The sequence below is a fragment of the Sturnus vulgaris genome, chromosome 3 (genome assembly GCF_052056855.1).
Source record: "Sturnus vulgaris isolate bStuVul1 chromosome 3, bStuVul1.hap1, whole genome shotgun sequence".
NCBI lineage: Eukaryota > Metazoa > Chordata > Aves > Passeriformes > Sturnidae > Sturnus > Sturnus vulgaris.
In genome coordinates this window covers 86,202,373-86,225,502 of record NC_142245.1, presented here as the reverse complement: position 1 = coordinate 86,225,502, position 23,130 = coordinate 86,202,373, and the positions used below count along the sequence as shown (strand labels likewise).

Below are 23,130 nucleotides of genomic sequence, written 5' to 3'. Positions count from 1 at the left end.
ATGCTGCTTAGTCTGCTATTTTTAATGTGGTCATATTCCAATGGGCATAACAAGGAATAGGTTATCTAGTACTGCTGTCAATACTAAAAAATAATTGCTGTAGGAGTCAAGGAGACTAGTAATAGAAACTGAGATGAATCTTAGTGCAGCAAGGCTCCCAAGCATTTGTCATGCAACCTTTCATCTCTACAAAATGTGGTATTTTTTAGATAAAACACAACACGAAATTAAACAGTAAGTCTAAGAAATGTCACTGCCTTGTTATGCAGGCTTTTTTCTTGTTGCACACTTCTGTGCTCACTGAGTGCAGTGCTTAACATCTTGGAAGGCCACTCTCTACATAAAGCTTAGTCACGAATGAGTCCTATTGGGACAAAACTGCTAAAAAGAAATTAAACGTCACATTTCTCTTTATTATTTGAAATAAAATTTTCTAGTGACTCCAGTGTGGCATCCTTTTTGTTCTTGTCCAAAAGTTTCAATACCTTGTTTATGCCAGAATTATATGGTCTGGAAGAGACCTCTTGAGGTTCTCTCCTCAACCCATAAATACAACATGATCTCTGCTGCAGAACACTGAAGTAAGCCATTGCTTTTCCTTATATCTGCTTCACGTGGACCACAGTGCAGAATCCATGGCACTGAACAGAGAACAAAACTCTCTCAAGAAGCAGCATGGTAGTGAGGGTTATTTTGGTGTTCTTAAGAGTAATTGTGTGCATGCAAGTTTCTTGTTCTAACTCATCCCAGTGGTGCCAGTCTTACTTAATTTATGCCTAAGTGCAGGTGACTTTAGACAAGTGAATCTGTGAATGATGGCAGACCTTAAGCACCAAACAAATGTCTTCTGGATTTGTACAGAAGTCTTCCTATATGCCATGAAGCATCTTAAACAGAAATAAAGGCATATCAAATTACACAATTGATTGAAATCTCAGACAGGAGGATAGGAAATTCCAGGAAATGGTGCTTGTTATGGTGAGAGAATGGGGGCAGCAAAATAGTTCTGCAGGTAAAATTAAAGAGGAAGATCTTTTGTTCCAGATAGCTGCTGAATATTGCTTTGTGTGTCTGCTCTTATACAGGTGAATTATTGGCAAATGTTAGGTGACTAATGTGTTTTTTCATTTTTCAGACTGAAGGTTAGAATGTTGGTGAAAACTGTGTAGCTGCAAAGATGTTAAACAGTGCTTTATGGAAAAAATAATTTTGGAACTTTTCCTAGAAGTAATTAACCTTGAAGTCACCTTAAAATCTAGTAGTTTACGTATTGGCAAGGAGAGCAAACTGGGACAGAAACTTTTGATCAAGAAATAACAGTTACGATATTAGAAAAGAGCATTTTAAGGAATAATATTTTTATAGAAATTCGTATTTTTATACCTTGTATCATCATTGCCTTTCTTATTTAGATAGTGATGAAACAGAAATATGCATTTAATATTTATTGAAAATGTTTATTTGCCAAAGCAGAGGACCTAAGTAGATTTTTCCTGCCATATTTTTAAATTTTTAGTTTAGATAATGAGATTCATTTGCCCCAGTAATAAGTACCAAATAAAAGAAAGTGCTGTTTGAACAATTCCTCTTTAGTTCTTATTAACGTATGCAGAAGTATTTGACTTCTGTGAAAAGTTTGCATTCAAAACTAACCTGTCAAGCTTTAAATTATTTCAAACTTGTGGTTTTAGGTAGTTATCAGAAATCTAATACAGTGTAATGAGAAATTGCACATTTCATATAATTCTAATGGTTTTTCCTTTCAGTTGAAAGAAATAAATTCTATATTCAGAATTTTTAAGCTGTTTAAACAAAAGGAAAAAAGCCAGTTACATGAAATAAGGGAGCATGTCAGAAATGCTTCTTTTTACAGCTTCTGTGACCCATAGTGTTTCTTGCAGAGAGGGAGAAAACTCGAATGTTCAAGGTTTTATGGCACATTCTGTTCTGAAGTACTCACTGTTAATTCTAATTAGTGTTTATAATAATAATTTTGTTGATTTATGACATATTTGCTGAGATATCATCAGTTGTAGAAAACTTCATTTTGAATTGTCACTTTAAAAAATCTTTATATGCTGTCATGGTTTACTTTCAAAAATGATACTTTTTTTGAGCTTTTGGAATCGGTGTGCTGTGCTTCAGATTGTAAATGCAATGTTGAAAGTTATAATACAGTATAGAATCAGGGAATTCGTGGACTCTTTTTTCATCAGGCTTTTTCCCAATCAGCTGGATCTTGAGCAAGATATGTAAAGTCAACCTAAGGATTTTTGGCAAGAGGGAGCAAGTATTTCTCTGAGATATTAGCAAGGGTTAGATTATTTGTGATGATACCTGTTCACAGTAGGTGCAGGAATGGAGTTCGGTTATTGGAGCTCTTTGCTGAAGGTTTTCAGTGGGGATTTGCTCATGCAGGAGGAGTATCTGTAGTGTAACAGGCTTCTGTTCACTTGAGCTGCCTTTGAATACTCTTGACTTTCCTCACTACTCTTTGCAAACACCAAGTTCCTTACTCTTTATCCCTCTTTTGCACAAGAGAAAGAAAGTAAAGGTTTACCTAAAACAGATTTTAATACAAATGTGTTGAAGTTTAAAGCTCTCCTATTGCTAGATACTAAGATTCAATGACTTCAACCACCTCAGGAGCCTCAGTGACCTGTGAAAGCCACGTTATGTATTGTCATGGTTTGAAAGATAGTTGTTTGCTAAGAAAGGCAGGAGCCTCTTTGAAATGGAGAATGTAAACCTCTTTATTCCAAATTATTATAATTTTGATATTAAGGGGCTCTTAGGCAAAGATACAGGAATAGGAATAACAGTTCTTTACTAGGAAAATTAAAAATAGAAATATAGTATTACCAAGAACAAACCCAGAAACACTGACAGACTCAGAATACAACCTGACACCCCATCAGTCAGAGTGTTAGTAGCAGTCCCATTAAGTGGTGGCTGCAGTCCTCCTGGAGTGACAGATGTGGTTCAGTTGAAGCAATGGTCCTGTAGGAGGGTGCAGTTTTCCTCTGAAGGTTCAGTGATGATGTGGAAAGGTCTGGTTTTCCTCTGGAAGCCAGTGGAAAAAAGGGCTGCTTTCGTGTTTCGAATGTTACTTTTTATGTAGGTAGGAAAGGCTTGGCTCCTTCCCCTGGCTGGAGCATCTCCCAGTGGGATGATGTAATTTTATCAGTTATGCAGTGGAACTCAATGGCCCATTAACAGCTGATATCTTTCTGGAGGAAGGATGGGTTATGAAAAGATGACTGCCCCACCTGGTTTCAACAGATGGTGATAGAATACATACTTTTGGTCACATCCTGTATTGCAGCCTAAGACACGTATGTGATAAAGGTGTGAGTGAAGCAGGTTCTCTTGGTGTCAGCCCAGTGCCCATCCTGACAGTGTCCTGCCACTGTTATTGAGTAATCTCTTCTAGTTAAAGGCTGCACTCATTGATCAACCAGTCTACTTTGGGATTTTGTGATGAGTATGGAGCAAAGGCACATTAAATGCGTGTGAAGAAATGCATTTGTCATGTTGCTACTATTAACCAGTTGGTATTCATTTTAGAAATTGATGTTTTGATGGATTCAGGGGATCAGCCTGTTACTGGTGTGAGAACTATAAACAGATTAATGAAGTAATTTTCATAATCAAATTTCACATCAATACCATAATGCATTTTGAAGTCTCTAGGCAAGAAAAGACAAGGAGTTCCATTTTCAGAAGGAGAAGAATGCTGTTATTAGCATTCAGGTTTATAAAGGAAAAGGGCATGAACTCAGGTGGTGTGTATCGGTGTCAGCATCTGTAAATTCTGCATGTTCTGCAGATGTTCTTTGCAGAAAGGTAAAATGATGTCATTAGTATGCTTCTACTTTTTAAAGTTAAGCTTTTAAAAACTTCTTTTTTTTCTTTAATGATGCAGAATTGTGTATTTTGGTTGCTGAAATGAGTGGATAAATTTTAGACAGCTTTTTGCCTACTGCATGATATGCAGTGTTTCAGTTTAAGACTTTTAAGCTATCCTCAAACTTAGATTTATTTTTAAATTTACTACATAGCATGTGAATGTACAACAATAATTTTTTAGTCATGTGCCATGTCCCTTTTGACTAGAACTGCTACATACTTCATTACAAATCAAATTCATTATGATAAACAAATATGGAAGAGGACTATTGCCTCTGATACTGAAGCAGCATCTTTAATGAGAATTTTTTAAGCACTGAGTCTTTTCAGACATGTTTACTTGTGTTTATTTTCTTTCACTTACAAGCCACAGAAGAAAGAGGATCAGCAGTCAGAAGCTAAAGCAAGTCCGAAAAAGTCATCAGAACCCACTATTGACCTTTTAGGACTTGGTAAGCAATACATAATTACTTGGTTTTAAATCAAACATAGATATGTAATTTTATACTATTAACATATTGTATATTAATTATTAAAATATGCGTACTTTTTTTTTTCTGTGATTGCTGAAAGATTAATTTGAAAACCATAAGATTGCATGCATCGATTAAAACTATAAAGGAAAATTCCATTGGGACGTGGGTATATCAGTATGAATGTTTTGCTGGTAAGAGTAATGAGATCCTGTGGGAAGGGGAAGTTATCGAAGTTATCAAAGATCTTCAAAGGCCTTGTAGATTGTATTATTTCATTGTTTATAGTACAAGTGTACTTTTTAATGAAAATAATGAGGTCATCTGAATTAGGTATCTGTAAAATACATTATATCACACAATTCCTATATTAGTTAAAAGAACGATAAACTGTCAGACTGCAGCTGACTAATACCTTGTAAAACTTAATATAGTGGGCATTTCAGTGTTCTGTACTGACTGCAACCATCATTCATTTTTATCTAATCCACCTTTTTATTTTCTGACTGGCAGATAACTATGCATTTGTCCTGTAAATAAAATAGTTTATAGTAAAATAATTTAATTGGCACTGTCTGTGTGTATAGGCCATTCTCATAAAATATGTCTTTCATTTATCTAGTGTTGCTCTAAATGTGTTTTTCTATTTGATGGAATCTTAACACGGAAATGGAAGAATAAAATATTACAGTATTTTTATTTCCTTTTGAAATTCAGTGTTAGGAAAATCATCTACAAGTTGTCAGTGGATATTAAGAGTATTCACTTTCTATCAATGTAATTGGTACTCTTAATATTCTACGTAATTTCTATGTTGTATTGGAGGAGGCTAATAAGTCTTTTAAATGTAATTCTAAGAACTTCACTTTGTGGAAAAATATTGGGCTTTTTTTATTTTTTTGTTTCAAGGTATGAATAATGTGACAAAACTTGAAATGTTTTCTGCATTTTATAATTCACAGTCTCATCCAAAATGTGTGGTTTTATCCCTCTCATGTAGAGCTAACTGTAAGGTACCATTTTTGCATGGGTTATGTGTATATTGTCCATATCTCATTCTAAGTAGTTGCTACAATAGGCATGCAAATCTTAATTAACACCGTAGAATGAATGTAGAATGAGCCTATTTAAAAAAAAAAAGTAATTTAGACTTGATGGAAAGCTGATTCTCCTTTATTTTCCTTTAGCAGACCAACAACCTAATTAAAAACTAGAATTTAATCAATATGTGGTTTTGAGATTGCTAGGCTTCTGTATTCTTTTGGTCATGATTTGAAAAGTGTCTTGGTAACACTTCTATGATACAATAATGAACTTATATTACATTGGCTAACTTGAGATGTAATGTGCAATGAAAATAATATTATAATTGGTGTTCAACAGCTCTGCTTGTTCAGTGAGATATAAAAAGGGCAAAGTTCATAATATGTATGTTAAAACCCCATAATTTTAGAGGAGGGAATGCTTAAAGATCTTTTAAATAACAAATTGAAAAGCAGTGTAATAGGCCACTAGCACTTGGAATCCACTGAACTGCAAATGAAATACATGTTAATGAGAGCAGACCTGCATATTTCATTTGAAGAGTTGTCTTTTAATTAGCATCTTCAATAGAAGACTTCAGATAGTATTATAAGAGAGGTCATGTCAAACCAATATATCATAGAACCATGGAGTAATGCAGGCACCTCAAATGACCTTCTGGTCCAAGGAGTCCATGGGAAGGGGAGTGTGGAGATTGTCTAGCATCCTATCTGGGCACAGCCTGTGGACCTCCAGCAGTCTGTGGAGTTGTTCCAGTAATTGATCTCACAGTAAAAAAATTCTGTCTTAAGTTGACGAACTTGTACCTGTTGCCCTGTGTCTTCCCTGTGCGGCTCTGTGTGTTGTGAAGAGAGAGGCTGTGTCCTTTTCACAGGTGCCCTTTAAGTACTGGCATACTGGGATGAGAGTCTTGCTGAGCTTTCCCTTCTCCAGGGAGAAAAGACCAACCTCCTTCACTCTTTCCTCACAGAGCAGGTCCTGCAGCCCTTTGGCCTCTTCATGCCTTTCCTTTGGACCTGCTCCAGTCTGTCTCTGTCTTCAATTGCAGGAGCCAGAACTGGACTCGGACTCCAGGTGAAACCTGGGAAGTGCTGAGTCGAGTGGGATGTTCACATCTGTGCCTCAGCAAGTAACACCCCTGTGGATACATTCCAGGATTTCACTCACCTTTTTTGCTGCAGTGATGCACTGCTGATGAAAATGTTTGATGTGTCATATCAAATAATATTAAAATGGATATGATTGCTTAGCTCATTCTTCTTACTTAGCAGACATTTTTCTAATGAGGATTCATTCTCTTAGGACTTCATTTCTGCAAGTGAAGAATAGTAGTAGCTTTTAGTAGGGCAGCTCAAAATCACTTGTGATAGCAGATTAAGTAATTCTAATGGATCAGAATTCATGCTAGAGTAATTTTTGCTTTCAGAACTGCCCAGCTTCTTTGCAAAGTATTTTCTTGAGTAACCCTCACTGCTAGCTTTGGGAATGGTGTTGGTGTCTGAGTCATTGTTCTTTTTGTCTCGGTTTTGCAGTAATGATTTCATCAGAATGTTAACTTCCTTAGATAGGACTTATCCTATGAAAATTGTTGCTGGGTAATTTTCTAAAAGGAAACGTTCACTTTTCTTTACAAATTGCAAAATTTTCAAGAAAATATGCCTTGGCAAATTGTACCTTTAAATCTCGTAATAGGAGAAAAGGCATAATATCCTCAGTGATAAGTACTATCATATTGTGTTTTTTCTGAGCCCTTTTAAATAGATTCTTGTGGTTCCCTTGATTTCCTGATCAGAGGGTTGTTATTGAGATGCTGTTTAGATACTCACTTTTTGATGATGCAACAACATTTGTGGGTTTTGGTTTTTGATTCAGAATAGATTTTGTTCAGAACTCCACATAGAGAAAGGTAGAGAAATGGACATACACAAGCATATTGTTATGCTCTCTACAAGCAGTAGTGTTAGTGTTCTTGCTGTGCAGCCCCAAATTCCTTCCTTCTCTTCCCAAGCAGTGGGAAATAACAGCCTATTTCTGTAGGCCAAGCCTGAAGCTGCATTTTTAGTCATCTCTACAATTATTTGGATCTTACCCATGCTGGAGGAATGCCCTGTTGAAAATGTGTAGACCTAAAATTGACACTGAAATCAATAATACAGGATTTTATAAAATGAATTTTTAATAGGGTAATTATAGGAAACAGTCTTCAGTGTGAAAGTCACAGTGTGTAAACCACAGTTCTTCAGCACTTAAGTGATTGGCAGTGTTGTATTTTCATCTCTCTGGTGTTAACCTTATGCTCTGTGCTCTTTTTTGGTTTTTTGTTCCTACAAGGTAGAAGTCTCCACTTATGCCAGATTAGCTGATGTAAATTATTTCTGAATATTTAGTAAAAAATGGTGTGATAGCTGTGTACAAATACAGATGGAATATTGGAATGTTACACAGGCAGTTTGTGATCATTGTGTTTGCCAAGGTATGCCACTTAGAAATTACTTTGATATATAAAGGAAAAAAATAGCATTTTAAAATTACATTATCTGACAGAATTACCAGAAAAAAGAGCATTTTATATATTCTGCATCATCTGCCACGTTTAGATGCACCCTTCATAAAATAAATAATTGCATATTCTGGATTAAGCACTACAATGAATAACTAGAAGAAAACTGATTTATTATGTTGTTATTTACTGAATTTAATGTGTGGGGCATTCATCTGGCATGGTTGGAGGTAAAATATGATATGCTAAAAGCTGCTTATCTGCTTCAGCATGGGAAATATTCTCTGAAAGAGTTCTCTGAAGTTTTGAGAGGTTGATCATGATACGAAATTTAGCTGAATATTGCATAACTGAGAAATGTACTTTTGTCAGGACTGTTGGGTAGGTACCAAAGCAGCATGGTTGGTCATAAGTTGGAAAATTTTATTTAAGAAATAGTAAAGATACATTCATAAGTACATAAATATCATATATGCAAATACAGATCATAAACTCCTAGAATCATACAATGGTTTGTGTTGGAAGGGACCTTTAGAGGTCATCTAGTCCAACCTCCCTGCCATAAGTAGGGGCATCTTCAATTAGATCAGGTTACTCAGAGCCCCATCCAGCCCAGCCTTGAATTTTTGCAGAGACGGGGCAGCTACCACCTCTCAGGGCAACCTTCCACGACCCTCATTGTGAAAAAATTCTTCCTTATATCTAGTCTGAATCTATCCTGTTTTAGTTTAGAGCCATTACTCCTTGTTGTATCACTAGAGACCCTAATAAAAAATCTGTCCTGATTTTTCCTGTAGATTTTTAAGTACTGGAAGGGCCCAATAGGGTCTCCCTTGAGCCTTCTCTTCTCTAGGCTGAACATTCCCAACTATCTCAGACATTCCTTATAGGAGAAATCCCTCTGATCACCTTCATGGCCTTTCTCTGGACCTGCTGTAGCAGGTCCATGTCTTTCCTGTGCTGGGGACCACTGAGCTGGATGCAGCACTCCAGATGGGGAGTAGAGAAGCAGAGTGGAGTAGAGAAGCAGAATCCCTTCCCTCGACCCACTGGCCATGCTGCTTTGGATGCAGCCCACAATACAGTTGAGTTTCTGGGATGCAAGCACACATTGCCAGTGTGCTCATGTCCAGATTTTCATCCTCCAGGATCCATAGGTCCTGCTCCACAGGGCTGTTCTCAATCCATTTGTTCTCAAGCCTGTATTTATAGCATGGATTGCCCTGACCCAGTGCAAGACCTTGCACTTGGCCTGGTTGAACCTCATGAGTTTTGCATGGCCCCACTTATTGAGCTTGTAAATATGTTAACATTTATAGTATTGCTGCAATGTTCAGATTGTGCTTAGGTAAGCAATAAATCTACCCAAAAGGAAAACATTTACAACCACTTGAAGCATTACTAGCTTTCTGGCTTTCCACATTTTATTTTCAGAAGTATTATATAGAAATTGCCTCCCTGTGAATGCTTTTTCCCTTCTGCAAAGTTTCAGCAATAAATAAAATTTTACTAATGCATTAAATAATTCTGCAATAATTTTGGCCAGACAGACCTTGTTTGAATCTTTGCCCCAGATTTTTGTTGGAACTATTGACCTATTTCTTTCAGTTCTGCCTTTCTAGTAATTTGGTGTAAAAAATAATCATATGCATATTCTCTCTATTGAAAGTCTTGGTATGGCTGTCATAAATTATTGTGTATCTAAAAACATGGCTGCTTAGTAACAAAATTCTTGTAAACAGTTTGGTCCATAAAAATTGATTTTCAGAAATGCAGAGTTAAAGACCAGATCTGCTTTTTCACTGTTTCCTCTCCTGCTGTCCCTTTGAAGCTCTTCTGCTGGTCCTTTCTCACTGTCAGTGCAGATAAATATACCAAGGATTGATGGTGTATATGAAAGCTATGATATATATGAATGACAGAAAGCAGCACTGAATTGAAAATTGTCATGTCAGGGATTCATAAAATCTATACAGAAGAAGAACTGTAAAGGTGAACTTCACTGGAACCCTTCACTATATTATTCAATACATCCTGGTAAATAGGTTTTGTTTCTGCTATCAAACTGAAACAAGACTTCATAATCTGAAATCACAAGCATCATCTGCTGTTACAGTGTGGCAGACAGCAGTCAGATATCATCTGTAATTGTAATAAACTGTATTGTTTTAAACTCATGAACTCATATTGTCATAAACTGTAAGAAGAGTCATTTGGAAACACATCTAGGAGCAAGGGTGAAGAACAGCGTCTACTGACTCTTCATGCTCCCATCTCTGACTGAGCATGGAAGCTCTGCTTTGCATCTGCTCATTGCAGTGGGTTTTGCTACATCTAATATTTCATTCCTAGCTATGGATGCATTCTCCAGAAAAGTGATGGAAGTACTGTTTCTCAAAAACTAATTGCTTCAAAGTGATCCTGTGATGGTTGAAGCTATAAATTTCTCAAAATACTCAAACAGGCCCGTGTAACTTAATCGGATGTTTACCTGTTCCCTGGAAAGGTTACAGCTGTGTTTCCTTCTGACATACACACACCACCTCTTCTAATCAGGTTTTAATGGTAGGTGGCACTAGTTGAATGAATAGTGATATACTTAGAATAAATTAAAACTGAGAACTCTGCTGAGTATCTTTCTTATATTACAGAAATATTTTAAAATGAGAAGAGAAAGGAGGAAATACATTCTAGTCCATGACCTTGTGTGTTGAAGTTGAGACTATCCATAATCTCTGTATAAGGACTGTGAATTATTAGGTTGAAAAACAAGACTGTACATGCCTGCATGCAAATGTATTTAAATGGAAACACTAATATTGCTACAAGTTAGAAACTGGAATGAAAATGCTGTTCAGTTTTTTCTATATTCTGAAACTTAGTTCTTTCAGTAGGGAAGGGGGAAGGTTTTTGGAGTCTCTTTTTAATAGCTATAAATATTTCAACTATTGCATTTTGAGAAATCAGTAAAACAGGATCATCTATTAATACTATTCATACAGGCTTAAAACACTGTTGTAAACAGTAATTCAGAATGTCTGGTTTCTGCACCAGTGGAGACAGGGAGGTATGTATTCAGTAAGAGATGAAAGGCATGTGCATTACCAAATAACATTCTTACAGAACAATTCTAGCAAAAATGTTTGGTTTCATAATATTAGTTTATAAGCAGCATATTAAATACTTGAAAAATACTATATTTTTGCAAATGGGTTCTATCATGAATGTTCTAAATATGTGAAGTGCTTGTTTCAGTAAATGATTGCATTTAAATTTTCAGTCTTCATTTTCAGAAAATGAGAACATTAAATTATTAATTCCTGGCACCATTCATTCCTAAATTTATCTGAAACAGTGATCCTTTGGGGAGATGTTTTTGGAACTGCCAGTCTGCAGAATGACCTCAAAAGAAGCTTATGCTTAAATGACCAGTACATTTATTTACACACATCTCAAAGCACTAATGTGCATCGAATGGTGCAGCAGATTATACATATGGTCATTTTGCTATCCACTGGCTTCCATTCATCAGAAATAAGGGAAGAAGGAGATCTTTGCATTAAGGTATAAGTAGCTCTGTCATAATCATAGCTGAGTTTGCAACTTTGCTTTTCAGAATCATTGCAACAGCAGTCCCCCAGCAAAGTCAGGTCACAGCAGAGTAATAAAACTGACTGAGGTGGCTACTTCACATTCCTCAAGCCACTCACTTTTTACTCAGCATAGAAGATCTCATAGTGTCAACTCATTCCCATGGCCACTTCACCTTCATGGAAGGCAGATAGAAGTGAGAAGGCATCTGTCATGGTTTGACCTCAGTGGCAGCTAAGCTCCACACAGCCACTTGCTCACTCCCCCCATGGGATGGGGAAGAGTATCAAGAGGGCAAAAGTGAGAAAACTTGTTGGTTGAGATAAAAATAGTTTAACAGGTAAAGCAAAGCTTTGCTGTGTAAGCAAAGCAAAGCAAAGCAAAACTAGGAATTCATCCACCACTTCTCATAGGCAGGCAGGTGTTCAGACATCACCAGGAAATTGGGCCTTCATCATGTGTAACCGTGACTTGGGAAGACAAATGCCATTACTCCAATGGTCTTCCTCCTCCTTCTTCCCACTGCTTTATATACTGAGCATGGCATCATATTTAGGGTATGAAATATCCCTTTGGTAGTTGGGGTCACCTGTCCTGACTGTGTCCCCTCATAACTCCTTGTGCACCCCCAGCCTCCTCACTGGTGGGATGGGGTCAGAAAAGTCTTTGACACTGTGCAAGTTCTGCTTGGTGATAATGAAGACATCCCTGTGTTATCCATCTCTGTTTCCAGCACAAATCCAAAACAGAGCCTGTTTTGGCTACTGAGACGAGCACTGACTCTATCCCAGCCAAAACCAGCCCAGCATCTGTGGATAATGGCCTTCTGAGTAGATTGTTTCAGAATGCAGTCTTATGATGTTAGTAGCAGTGTACTGTTTTCAGTGTGCTGCAATCTAGGAGTTTTGGAATACTGACTCTCCTGTCATGAGTAAACAACTGTGCCAGTCATGGCAATGTTTCTTTTGCAGAGAAAGGTTTTACTTAATTTAGCTGGTTTGTTCTACCAGAGAAGTCTGACTTCTGCACTGAGACTGGTTAATTTTAGACTTAACATCTTCTATAGTCTATGAAAGTTTTCTTAAACTTGCTGCTGGGACTGTTCATTCATTAGAAAGTTCAGCAGAATCTAGAGTCACCTTTGTATTTGTCAAGGTCTATGTAATGGCAACCTACTTGTGGTATGCTAAGGTAAAAATTTATAAGCCAATTCTTACCACTTCTTCTTGAGCAGCATAAAATCAAAAGATAAATGGTTACTCTGTTCCTTAAAAACACTTCCATGATATTTTTGTCCCTATATCTTTTAAAGTACTTTATTGCAAATTCTCTTTAAAGCATAAATCTTTTTTTGTCATGCATGCATCGACTTTCACCTTGATCACTAAATGTGTTAAAATGACTTACAGACACCAAGGCTCTGAGTGAGAGCCATAGGTTCTTATGGATAATTAGCTCAGTGTGCCTGGCAGGTGTGTTCATATGGAGCTATAGAATTAAGTCTGTGCAAGGTACTTTTGAAAAAGGGGAAGAATGGATTTCTTCCCTAATGCAAAGTTTATTTATGTACTCTTGAGTAAATTAGCATATCAAGAATAACTTAATGGATTCTAAAATGCAGATTTTAATTCCGGAATACAGATGAGTGTATTTTGTCTGATACGTGGCTACCAAATTTGGACCTTCTCAGTAAGATATCTATTTAAATTCTTACTAAAAATGTTGGTGTGCAGAGACTCCTGAGAAATGAGTAGCGTGTACTGCTAAGTTGATGTCGTTGTCCTTACGAAAGTTTTAAGTGGGTTTTTTGTCATTGGTTGTTTTTTGTTTGTTCTTTTTCTGAAGGACATGAATGTGCCATCTTCTTCTGGAAAGAAGTCTTTGCAAAATCTGAACAGTCTGAAAAATATCTCAGAAATAGAGCACATCCTTGATTGGGGCAGGATAGGAGGGAATAGACAGCTTTAATTTTTCTCATGGTGTTAAGATGTTAATAATTTTCACTTTAAAAGTGACTCTCTTGCTTTTTTAGATGGTCCAGCTGAAGCGTCTGTTACAAATGGAGGCACTGCTGCTGTCACAGCACTGAATGATGACCTGGATATCTTTGGCCCAATGATCTCTAATCCTTTACCAGCAGCTGCAGTACCTCCTGCTCAGGTAAAATTTAAAAAGTGTATTTAGTTGTATGTATGTGTAAATATGTGCACCCATACATAATGGGTAGCACTGAATTCTGTTTTTCCCCCTTTCCAGCCGTTCTGAAGCTGGAAATGATGACTTCTCTATGTAGTTACTGTGTGCTCAGGAGAAAAGAGCAGCCTGAGAAAGAAGGGAAAAGCCTTCTTTTGTTTCTATTCCATGGATCTGTGATGTGACCTGCTGGTTAAAGAATTATTTAGCTATAGAATGTCAGAAATACAAAAGAAGTCTAAATATTTAAGAGTGAAAAAAAGCAAAGTAAGGGGTGATACCCTAGGTGATGATGACTAGTGATGGATTAAATAATGGAGTAGCTGCTAAAGCATACTGAATTGTATGTACGTATAACATTTTAAATGCATTTCTGTGATAAAGATTTGGTTACTGGACCTTTTATGAGAAGAATATTTTGACATGTTGTTCATCTTTGTGCTAGTTTCTAGACTAAGTATGGTACTTACTAAATTGAATTAAAAATGGTAGAAAGGACAATACTGTTCTCAATATCAGATATCACGTTGTTTATATACTAGAAAGCATGAATATATTCACTTGCTGTAAACAAACCTGTCCAGATTCGTAGTAACATTTTTCTTTCTTCTGAGTGCTGTAATCAGCAAGCATTTTTAACGAGCACACAATCCTTATGGTGTATTGCAAGATTTAAATCTTGGTTATCTTCCGTTTTTAATCAGTAATCTCGGAGAAAATGTAATCAGATAATCTCTACAGATAAGAGACAGGAACACGGGTAGGTAGCAAAAGATAGGTTTCTGGTGGTGATTATGTGAGTTGCTTGCTTTATCAAGTAGGGCAAAGAGAATATTACTTTGTTTTTCTTCAGAATCATCAAGACCTTGTACGTATTCTGTTACAGGATGGTGGTGGTTAGTCTGGGAACTGAGGCTGGGCAAGAGTTGCCTCTCATTTGGCAGTGCTAGGAGAATTTTGTAAGATTTCACCTTGCAACATGGATAAAAGTTGTATAGGATTCAGAGAAGAGTAAGGAGAATACAAGATGCCTTATTATGAAAGGGTGTAAGGACTTGGTCTGTTTATAATTCCACCTCTTATTTATTTCAAGAAATTTAATGTGAAAATACTTTGTGCGAGGCTGTAATTGGTGAAGTGGGCATGAACTCAGATCAGCAGTTGAGTAACCCTAACATTCAGTTCCTATGCTTGAAATTGGAAAATTTAAAATAGAAGTCCATAGCCAAACCTTAACTTGAACTTGTTTGAATATTTATTAACAAACCATATTGAAATTTTTCGAAATGAAGTAGAAGAAAGGGATCAGATGTGGAATAGCATGGCTTGCTTTCTCACTGAGATATTTACTATTATGTTCTGCATTGTAGGTGTGTCTGAGGTGCCACAATGGGATTTGAGAGCTTTTCTTCTGAAAAAGAAGGGAATTTATTGGTGCTCCTCAAACTGATCTGTATGACCCTTGAGTTTTTACAAGACTTCATTTCTTCTCCATTTTAACCTGAAAGGCAGCATTTAATGCTCAATGCACTCTGTTTTATGGCACTGTGGAGCACAGAAATGTCTGTTTGAATGTTATATTATGCGACTGAAACATCATGATGTCTGCAAAACTTAGGATTTATGTCCATTGTCATAGCCAAGACATGTTTTTCAAGTGAAAAAAAGCATTTGTTTCTCCTTTTTAAATGTGACTTGAGCATTGATGATCATGAGCACTTTGACTCTGCTTTCAGAGATGTGTCTTTATCACAGTTTTCAAAAACATTTAAAATGTTTCTTCCCGCCGTTCTTTATAGCTGGATGCTGATGCAAACTGTTGAATTTGTAAAAGACTGGTAAAGAACAATATGTGACAGAGTAATTTTTTAATAGAATTTTGCCTATTAGCAAACTCAGGAGAGTTTAAGAAGAGTTACCTTAAGCAGCTCCTATGGTAGAACTAGATAAAAGGCATGTGCTATAAATTATGCATTATTCATGGCCACAGAAAGGAAAGAAGAACGTTTCATATGTTTAATAATGTTTTTTCGTTGTTTTTTTGTGTGAAGTGGGCATAGCTAAATTATAGGTATTAGAATAGGGTTTGTTGCCAGACATTGTATAGGAACTGAGCAAGGGTATGTAATTTTTACCTATACTTAAAACAATTTCCTAAATTGTTTTAGCCAGATGTTAATTTCAAATTTTGTATTATATGTCTTCCAGCAAAAGTGTGATTTTCATTCTTCAGTGAAATTTGTAGGGAGGAAGAGAAGGAAAGAACTGGGAGGTATTAACTTTGGAAGTATTAATTCATTGAAATATTTATTATAAGTCTTTCTCCAAGAAGGATACTAAAATCTAGTCAACTTAAAACTTTTTTGGATTTTGTGTGTGTGTGTGTCTCTGTGGGCCTGATTTGAATTGTACGGTATTGGGAGTTGAGAATCAATTTAATGGCTACAAAAGTGTATTTTCCTAGAAATGGTGTGTGTTTTTCATGATTCATATCTGAAAAACATTGCTGGCATATTTTAGATAAAGAGATATTCATAAATACTCGTTTTTCCCTGAGGTCAGGTGTATGTATCTAGTATGGTTGCTTTAGATTGGCCAACAAGCTTCAACTTATTAATCAGTTTGGGTGATGTTAATGTGTCAAAGTCCTCAGATTTTATGTAAAAATGCATTGTTTCAGAAGTTTGCTTTATCATGAGTATTATTTAAGCAGAGTCTTACTGGAGAGCTATTTAGTCCTATTCCAGTATGATCAGTTGAAATGTTTGTAGCTTCTGCTTATTTTACCCCTGTCTGTATTTTCAGGTACATGAAAGCAAAATTTCATTCCTTCAAATGGAGTTAGAGTAATTCCAAAAGTGACTACAAGCTGGGCAATAAATGGGTTGAAGGAGGTGCTCAGAAGGACTTGGGGGCACTGGTGGATGCAGATCTGAATATGAGCTGGCAATGTGTATTTTCAGCCTGGAAACCCAACAGTATCCTGGGCTACATCAGGAGAAGTGTGATCAGCAGATCAAGGGAGGTGATTCCCCGCCTCTGTTCCACTCTCATGAGACCCCCACCTGCAGTGCTGCATCCAGCTCTGGGGCTCCCAGCACAGGAAGGACATGGACTTGTTGGAGCAGGTCCAGAGGGGGGCCACAAAGATGCTCAGAGGGATGGAGCACTGATCCTGTGAAGTGAGACAGCTGGGGTTGTTCAATCTGGAAAAGAGAGAAGGCTCTGGAGACACATTATAGTGACCTTTCTGTATTTGAAAGTGGACTACAGGAAAGATGGGGAGGGACACTTTCAGGGAGTCTAGTGACAGGACAAGGGAAAATGGCTTCCAACTGAAGAGGGGTAGTTTTAGATTAAATATTAGGAATAAATTCTTTACTGTTTAGGTGGTGAGACTCTGAAACAGGTTGCCCAGAGAAGTTGTGGATGCCCCCATCCTTGGAAGTGTTCAAGGCCAGATTGGACAGGACTCTGAGCAGCCTGATCTGGTGAAAGGTGACCCGCCCATGTCAGGGCGTTTGAACTGACGACTTTTAAGCTCCCTTCCAACCCAAACCATTTATGAACCCATGATTATACTCTCTTTGGTTCTTCACATGCCTTAGGGGGAGCACAGTGGAAGAGCTGGCATCATACTCCAGAATCAGAAGGAGTCAGCTAAACATTCTAGATGAACAGAAATTTATTCTGAGTTCTAGAGAAAGGAAATCTGAAGAAGGAGTTAGAAGTGGGACTGCAGGGAAGATAAATATTTTCATCCTTATTTTAGATAAGGATGATTGCAAAGGAAACACTGTGTTACTTGTTGTGAGTACTGGACATACATCAAAAAAGAAAGTTGAATTTTTAATCGTATTGTAAGGTTAATTATGTTCTTGGATGTGATCTGAGAAAGTGATAGAAATCTTAATCTGACTTTTTCAGATGTTGCTGATAATTCCAAAAAGCCAGAGAAGAGATGAGATGTTTTTCTTAGTGAACTGAATATAGTTGAGTGCTCATTTCCTCACCAGTTATTACCAGGAAATAACAGTTGATTATTTTTAATGGAACTGGGTAGATGTCTAGAAATATGCAAAATCAAAACCAGGAAGAGTTGAAATAAACATCAAGTCCATTTACAGTGCAAAGATAGAAAGAGTAAGCATTGTATACAGAATTTAAGACCTTAATGATGTACTTAGTACCTTGCTTACATAAGAATAATGATGTGCTAGGCTGTATTTTCCCTATGCAGGTAGCTCTTGCAGTCAAGAGGGAGAAATTGAAAATGTTGTGTGGGGCCATTATTAATCACCATACAAATGGAAAACAGTAGAGGCCTTTTCTACAGGCCATCCCTGCTTTCCTAGATACCAGCCAGAGCCAGAGACATGCAGGTATCAGGAAAGTGCACATGTGCTTTTTTCTCTCCTTCAGTCCTCTCAACTCCATGTGTCCCACTGTCCACTTCCTTCTTTCATTTCCTCTGTTGCCACCTCTCTTTCAATTTGTAGGAAAAATTCTGTTGCACTGATACAATGAAACTGCTTATCAGTATGATACTTAAGCACCTGATGAGCATTTAGGTTTAGCATAATGACTATCTGAGAGTGCTGTGTGTAGGAAAATGATTATATGAATGCCAGGTGTGTTTTTACAGAGGTCTTGGGTAGCATGACAGTGTTAGAGATACAAAAATCATGTCAATGTTGGTTGTTTTTTAACTTGGATGCCACCTGCTGTTTTCTTGCCATGTATTTTGCATTACCTTCCATTTATTCAGCTCATGAACACTTCAGGGAGTGCTTTTCTGGTGCTTTGGCTCCTTTGAGGATCTTCCAAAACCAAACTGAATGAAGAGACATTAAATGAGCATTTAATCTTAGGTTGTAAACGTAGCAGGATCAGACCTCCAGGTTTCCAGCTCTGCCTTCTAGAGAAAAGCAAACATCTTCCTTGCTGCCTGCTGTTTTTTTCTCTTCCTTTTGTATAGCAGTTTTGGAAATTTTTCACCATCAACAGTGTGAATGCACTCCTTTCTCTTGCTGGTTTCTGGCAAATTTAGCTGGTAACAGAATTGTTCTGTGTTGGTTTTTTTTACCTCTAATTGATGGCACTGCTTTGTTCTACAGGTTTTAGCACTTCAGAAGTCACACAGTTCACGTGTTTTTTGAAGCTGGGTATTGAACATTTGTATTTGTAGTGTTTGTAACAAATCCAGTATGACCATAGTGGACTTTTCAGGGCTTAGTCGGCAGCAAAAGCAGCAGATCACAGATAGTTGCTTTAAGGAAGATTACAGGAGTGTTCCATATCTGTGTGTTTTGTGGTGTCCTCTTGTCTGTCTGATAAACTTGGGTATGGGATCTCAATAAACAGACCTGATTACTTGTTGAGTTCATTGAAAGTGGTATTCCAAGGAAGATTTTGCTTTGGTGTGGAAAAGAGCTGAAACTCACACAAGCTGTCGGTGCAGTAGGTATATGCTAAGCAGGTGGGGATCATTTAGCTGGACTAAAATAAGGCCATTGTTTAAGTATGATTTGCAGTCCTGTCTCTTTTTTCTCTGTGCATGCAGTTAATTTGCATTAAAAGTTCTCACTGGTAACAGGATGAGTTGTTTATTTTAAGGAATATAACAAGAACCTGTGTATTGCCTGGTTCCCCAAGAAGGCCCCCATATGGAACTATATGGGTATGAGCAGCAATGTACCAGCACTGAGAGACACCTGGATGTAATTTGTTTACAAAACATTCTATTGCAAGAGCAGCACAAAGCCTGCCAGCCTGCCTTTATTTTAGTTTTTCAGTTGCAGACTGCAGTAAGTTTTAGATAATTATGCTTTCTCAATAAGTGAAACGTGCTTAAAGAACTCTAAGCCAATTATAAACAATGTATTTTAGAATTTCATTACTTGAAGTAGATAACTAAAATTTTGCCTTTTCTCCAAAGATACATTTCAAATCACTAAATCTTTTGTTTTAGCTCTTCTCTAATCTATTCTGAGAGGATTAATGAGAGGATTAATGAGATGTGAATTTTAATCTCCTTATTGATTTCCTAATTATTTTTCATAATCTAACTCCAGCTCTTGATTTATGCTTCTCACTGATGAAAAATGTAGAAACAACAGGAATGAATAATCTGTATGTGTACACCCTGAAGCTGATTGAGGATTTGTTTTCTTTGTTTTGTAACCTCTATCTGGTCTGATGGTCTTTCCATAAAAGCCTGTACTGCTTTTTCTGTCTTTAGTCATACCACATATTATAAAATTTTCATTCACTTAGTTTCTGTAAATTAATGAGGTTTTATTAAGTTGAGGGGCAAGGCTGTACAGTAAATATTTAACATCATCTTTTGCTGGTTTCTTTCAGTAGTCTGTCTTGTCTTTTATTTCCCAGAGCACTTCCATTAAACCAGCAGCTGCCACCTTGTCTGGAGCAGCCGGGGATCTTGATCTATTTACTGAGCAAACAACAAAATCCGAAGAGTCAGCGAAGAAACAGCTCTCCAAAGACTCCATTTTATCACTGTATGGCACAGGAACAATGCAGCAGCAAAATGCTCCGGGTAAATAATGTTCTGAAGGTTTCTGTGCAGTCCTATTTTAATCTTTATCTAGAAAAGTTATCTTCTACAAGTATAAACCTAAGGTTGGATACCTGCTAACTATATTCGAATGAAGGTTTTTATTTTCAGCTTTTATAAAACTGAGAAAAATTACTCAAGTGTAGTAAGAATGCTAAAGAAAAACATAGATGTGATTTTAATTTATTTATAGCTGTTCAAATTATCAAGTGAAAAATTTGTGAAGTCTGCTTCTGTCATGCAATTCATCAGTGAGGGTCTCTGTGCAGCATCTGAGTGTGCAGCCAGCAGGCTGTCAGGATCCCTACAGAACTGTCAGAGCTTTGGTTAGCTGTGTATGTGTGAACACAAAGACCTCCAATACAGCAATTGAAATATTTGGTTCACCACAGGGATGCCAAACATTTCTTGGCAGTTAATCTCATGGCAATTAATTTCGCCCTTTCCTTTGAGAGTTTTAAAGTAATTTTTTGCTTTTACCAGAAGCTAAATTGGCAGCACTGACATACAGATGTACAAAGTTATCTTTACAGTTATTTTGGTGCACTTCTGACTTACGGGAGGGGGAGGAAAATCACAAGACACTTCTGCTGAAATCTTCCCTTCTCTGGTACAGGTATGTTCATGGGATCATCTTCTATGCCATTCACCACACAACCATCAACTCACTTTCAAGGCTTTCCAGCCATGGGAGTTCCTGTGCCAGCAGCAACTGGGATGATGGGAAACATGATGGGACAATCAGTGCCAGTCATGGGACAAAGCACAGGCGTGATGGTAGGAGTGGGAATGCCCAATGGATTTACTGGTACTGCACCAACTGGTGTGATGGGACTTCCTCAAACTGTCGTTGGACCTCAAGGTGGAATGGTGGGACAGATGGTCACACCACCACAAAATAAGTATGGATTGCAACAAAACCAACAAGCTCAATGGAACCTCTCTCAGGTAAAGACTGGCCATTCCCAGGCAAGAGTGCTTTAGGAAGGATGATGCTTTTCTAATATAAAATGTGTGGCTGTAGGAGGAAGGTCAAGTGTAGCCAAGTTAAAGAGTACTGGACTGTGAACTGCTCAGACACACATGTTAACAAACCAGTGAATAGTTCAATGAAAGATAACTACTATGAAAGCAGAGAATAATTTTGCCAAGGTAAACCAAACTCAGTTCTCTGCTTCCATAGCTCTTCTCATCCTGTCATCTGAGCCAGCCAGGTAAAAAGCCTAGCTCAACTAGAGTTACAAAGTTCTGAAATGTAAACACAACCTCTTAACTAAAAGCAGAATTTAACTGCTTGAAGATAGCCATTAACAATGAATACTTTCATTCACAGATTTCATTATAAATTTTGGTGGAATGTGAAGTGCTTTGTGCTCTTGACATTTTCCTGTAGATAATTTGCTTAGTTGCATCTGTTATTTATCTGTAGCATTTCCATCCTATTTTTTAACATGTTTTAAAAGGTTCTCTAGAAGGGTTAATGTACATGTAGTACTGTATTTTTACATTTTCCAAGGAAACATCTTAAAATCGGGTATTTGAACGTTTATTCGGGCAGGGTGAGGCAGAAGGATCAGACCTAAATTATTCCCTTGGAGTTCAGCATGGATGATAGCAACTGTTTTTTTCATGCTGTTGTTTGCATTATGATAACCATAAAATAATTCTATGCTGCTTACTTAGTAATGCAGGAAGAGAAACTTAGTGACTGACTTAAAATTGATGATATGAATTTACTGTTCTGCTCCGTCTTATGGTGTGAACATTTATGAAGGTAAACAGCATTTGCTCCGTGGATAAAACAGCCCCTGTTTGAAAATACAGGCTGTCATTCCTCTTTGAAAAGTAATTCTTAAAGGTGAGAATTTCAAAATGTCAGATCAAAAAATACCTGTGGATATACTGGTGGCAGTCTTTTCCTAGGTAGCTAGCTTTGAAAAGGCCTATGTCAGCTTTGAAATTAAAATCTTGCCTCTTATCAATTACATGCTAAAAGTTGGCTCCTAGAACAAGCTCTTCACATGTTCCTGTACCCCTTGCACATCAGATGTAGTCAGTATGATGACATTCCACGGTCTGCAGAACTCTGATCTAAACTCTGACTTTAGTTGAAAGGGGGAAAGCTTGCTTTACCAGACTAATGTGTTTTATACAGTGTGCTGCTTAAGAATTCTACTCCAGAAGAGATGAACCACTGGGTAAAGCATGTTTTCATCAGCTTTTTTCTATTTCCAGGTTCAGTGGTGGCTTGTTTTCTGCAGATACACAGTTCTCTATGAAAGTACATAGAACTTAATTTTACTCTGAAACACTAGTTTGCAATTTACTTAAAATTTTCACCAGTGTTTCAGTTTCATTTTGCAACCTGGTATTGTTTGCTCATGTTTAAATGAACTTTGACTTTAACCTAGTGCTGCCTTTAGGTTGAATCAAATGTTACTTATCCAACATCTCTGTTCATTGGCTCTGATTATTAATTGCTCCAAATGCTCTTTTGTTCTCAAACTCATTTTGACATTGAGCACTTAAAATTACAGTGACTAGGTATTTGTAAAGACTACAAATAATTTTGCAACAGCCCTGAAATGAATGTGTTGAATTTTGAATTCCTTCCCACCTTTAACTAGATGTTAAATTCATGTGAATTTAATTTCATGTGGATTATTTTACTCGTTTTTTTTAAGGAATTACAGTGTCTGGAGTAGATTTTTTTAGCAAGGATGGTTAAATAATACTCAAGTTTATAAATCCACATCATTCTTTGTTGATTTTCGCCTAAATGGACAATTTCTGTAAAAACTGGTGTAGTCAAGATTATGAAGTCTCCAAAGAAATGTTGCTGG

General features: G+C 37.1%; 1 protein-coding gene across 5 annotated transcripts in view; it reads left to right on the top strand.

The window, feature by feature from the left end:
• The window catches only part of SMAP1 (small ArfGAP 1), a 90,379-nt gene that overhangs the window by 65,851 nt on the left and 1,398 nt on the right, over positions 1–23,130 (top strand). For 3 of the 5 annotated variants that reach the window (XM_014870241.2, XM_088162213.1, XM_088162215.1), the window contains 4 exons: positions 4,277–4,361; positions 13,550–13,677; positions 20,101–20,269; positions 20,904–21,235. In XM_014870241.2, the coding sequence (XP_014725727.2) occupies positions 4,277–4,361; positions 13,550–13,677; positions 20,101–20,269; positions 20,904–21,235 (714 nt within the window). The remainder of the gene's footprint in view (positions 1–4,276; positions 4,362–13,549; positions 13,678–20,100; positions 20,270–20,903; positions 21,236–23,130) is intronic. The other 2 variants (XM_088162214.1, XM_088162212.1) reach the window with 1 other exon arrangement.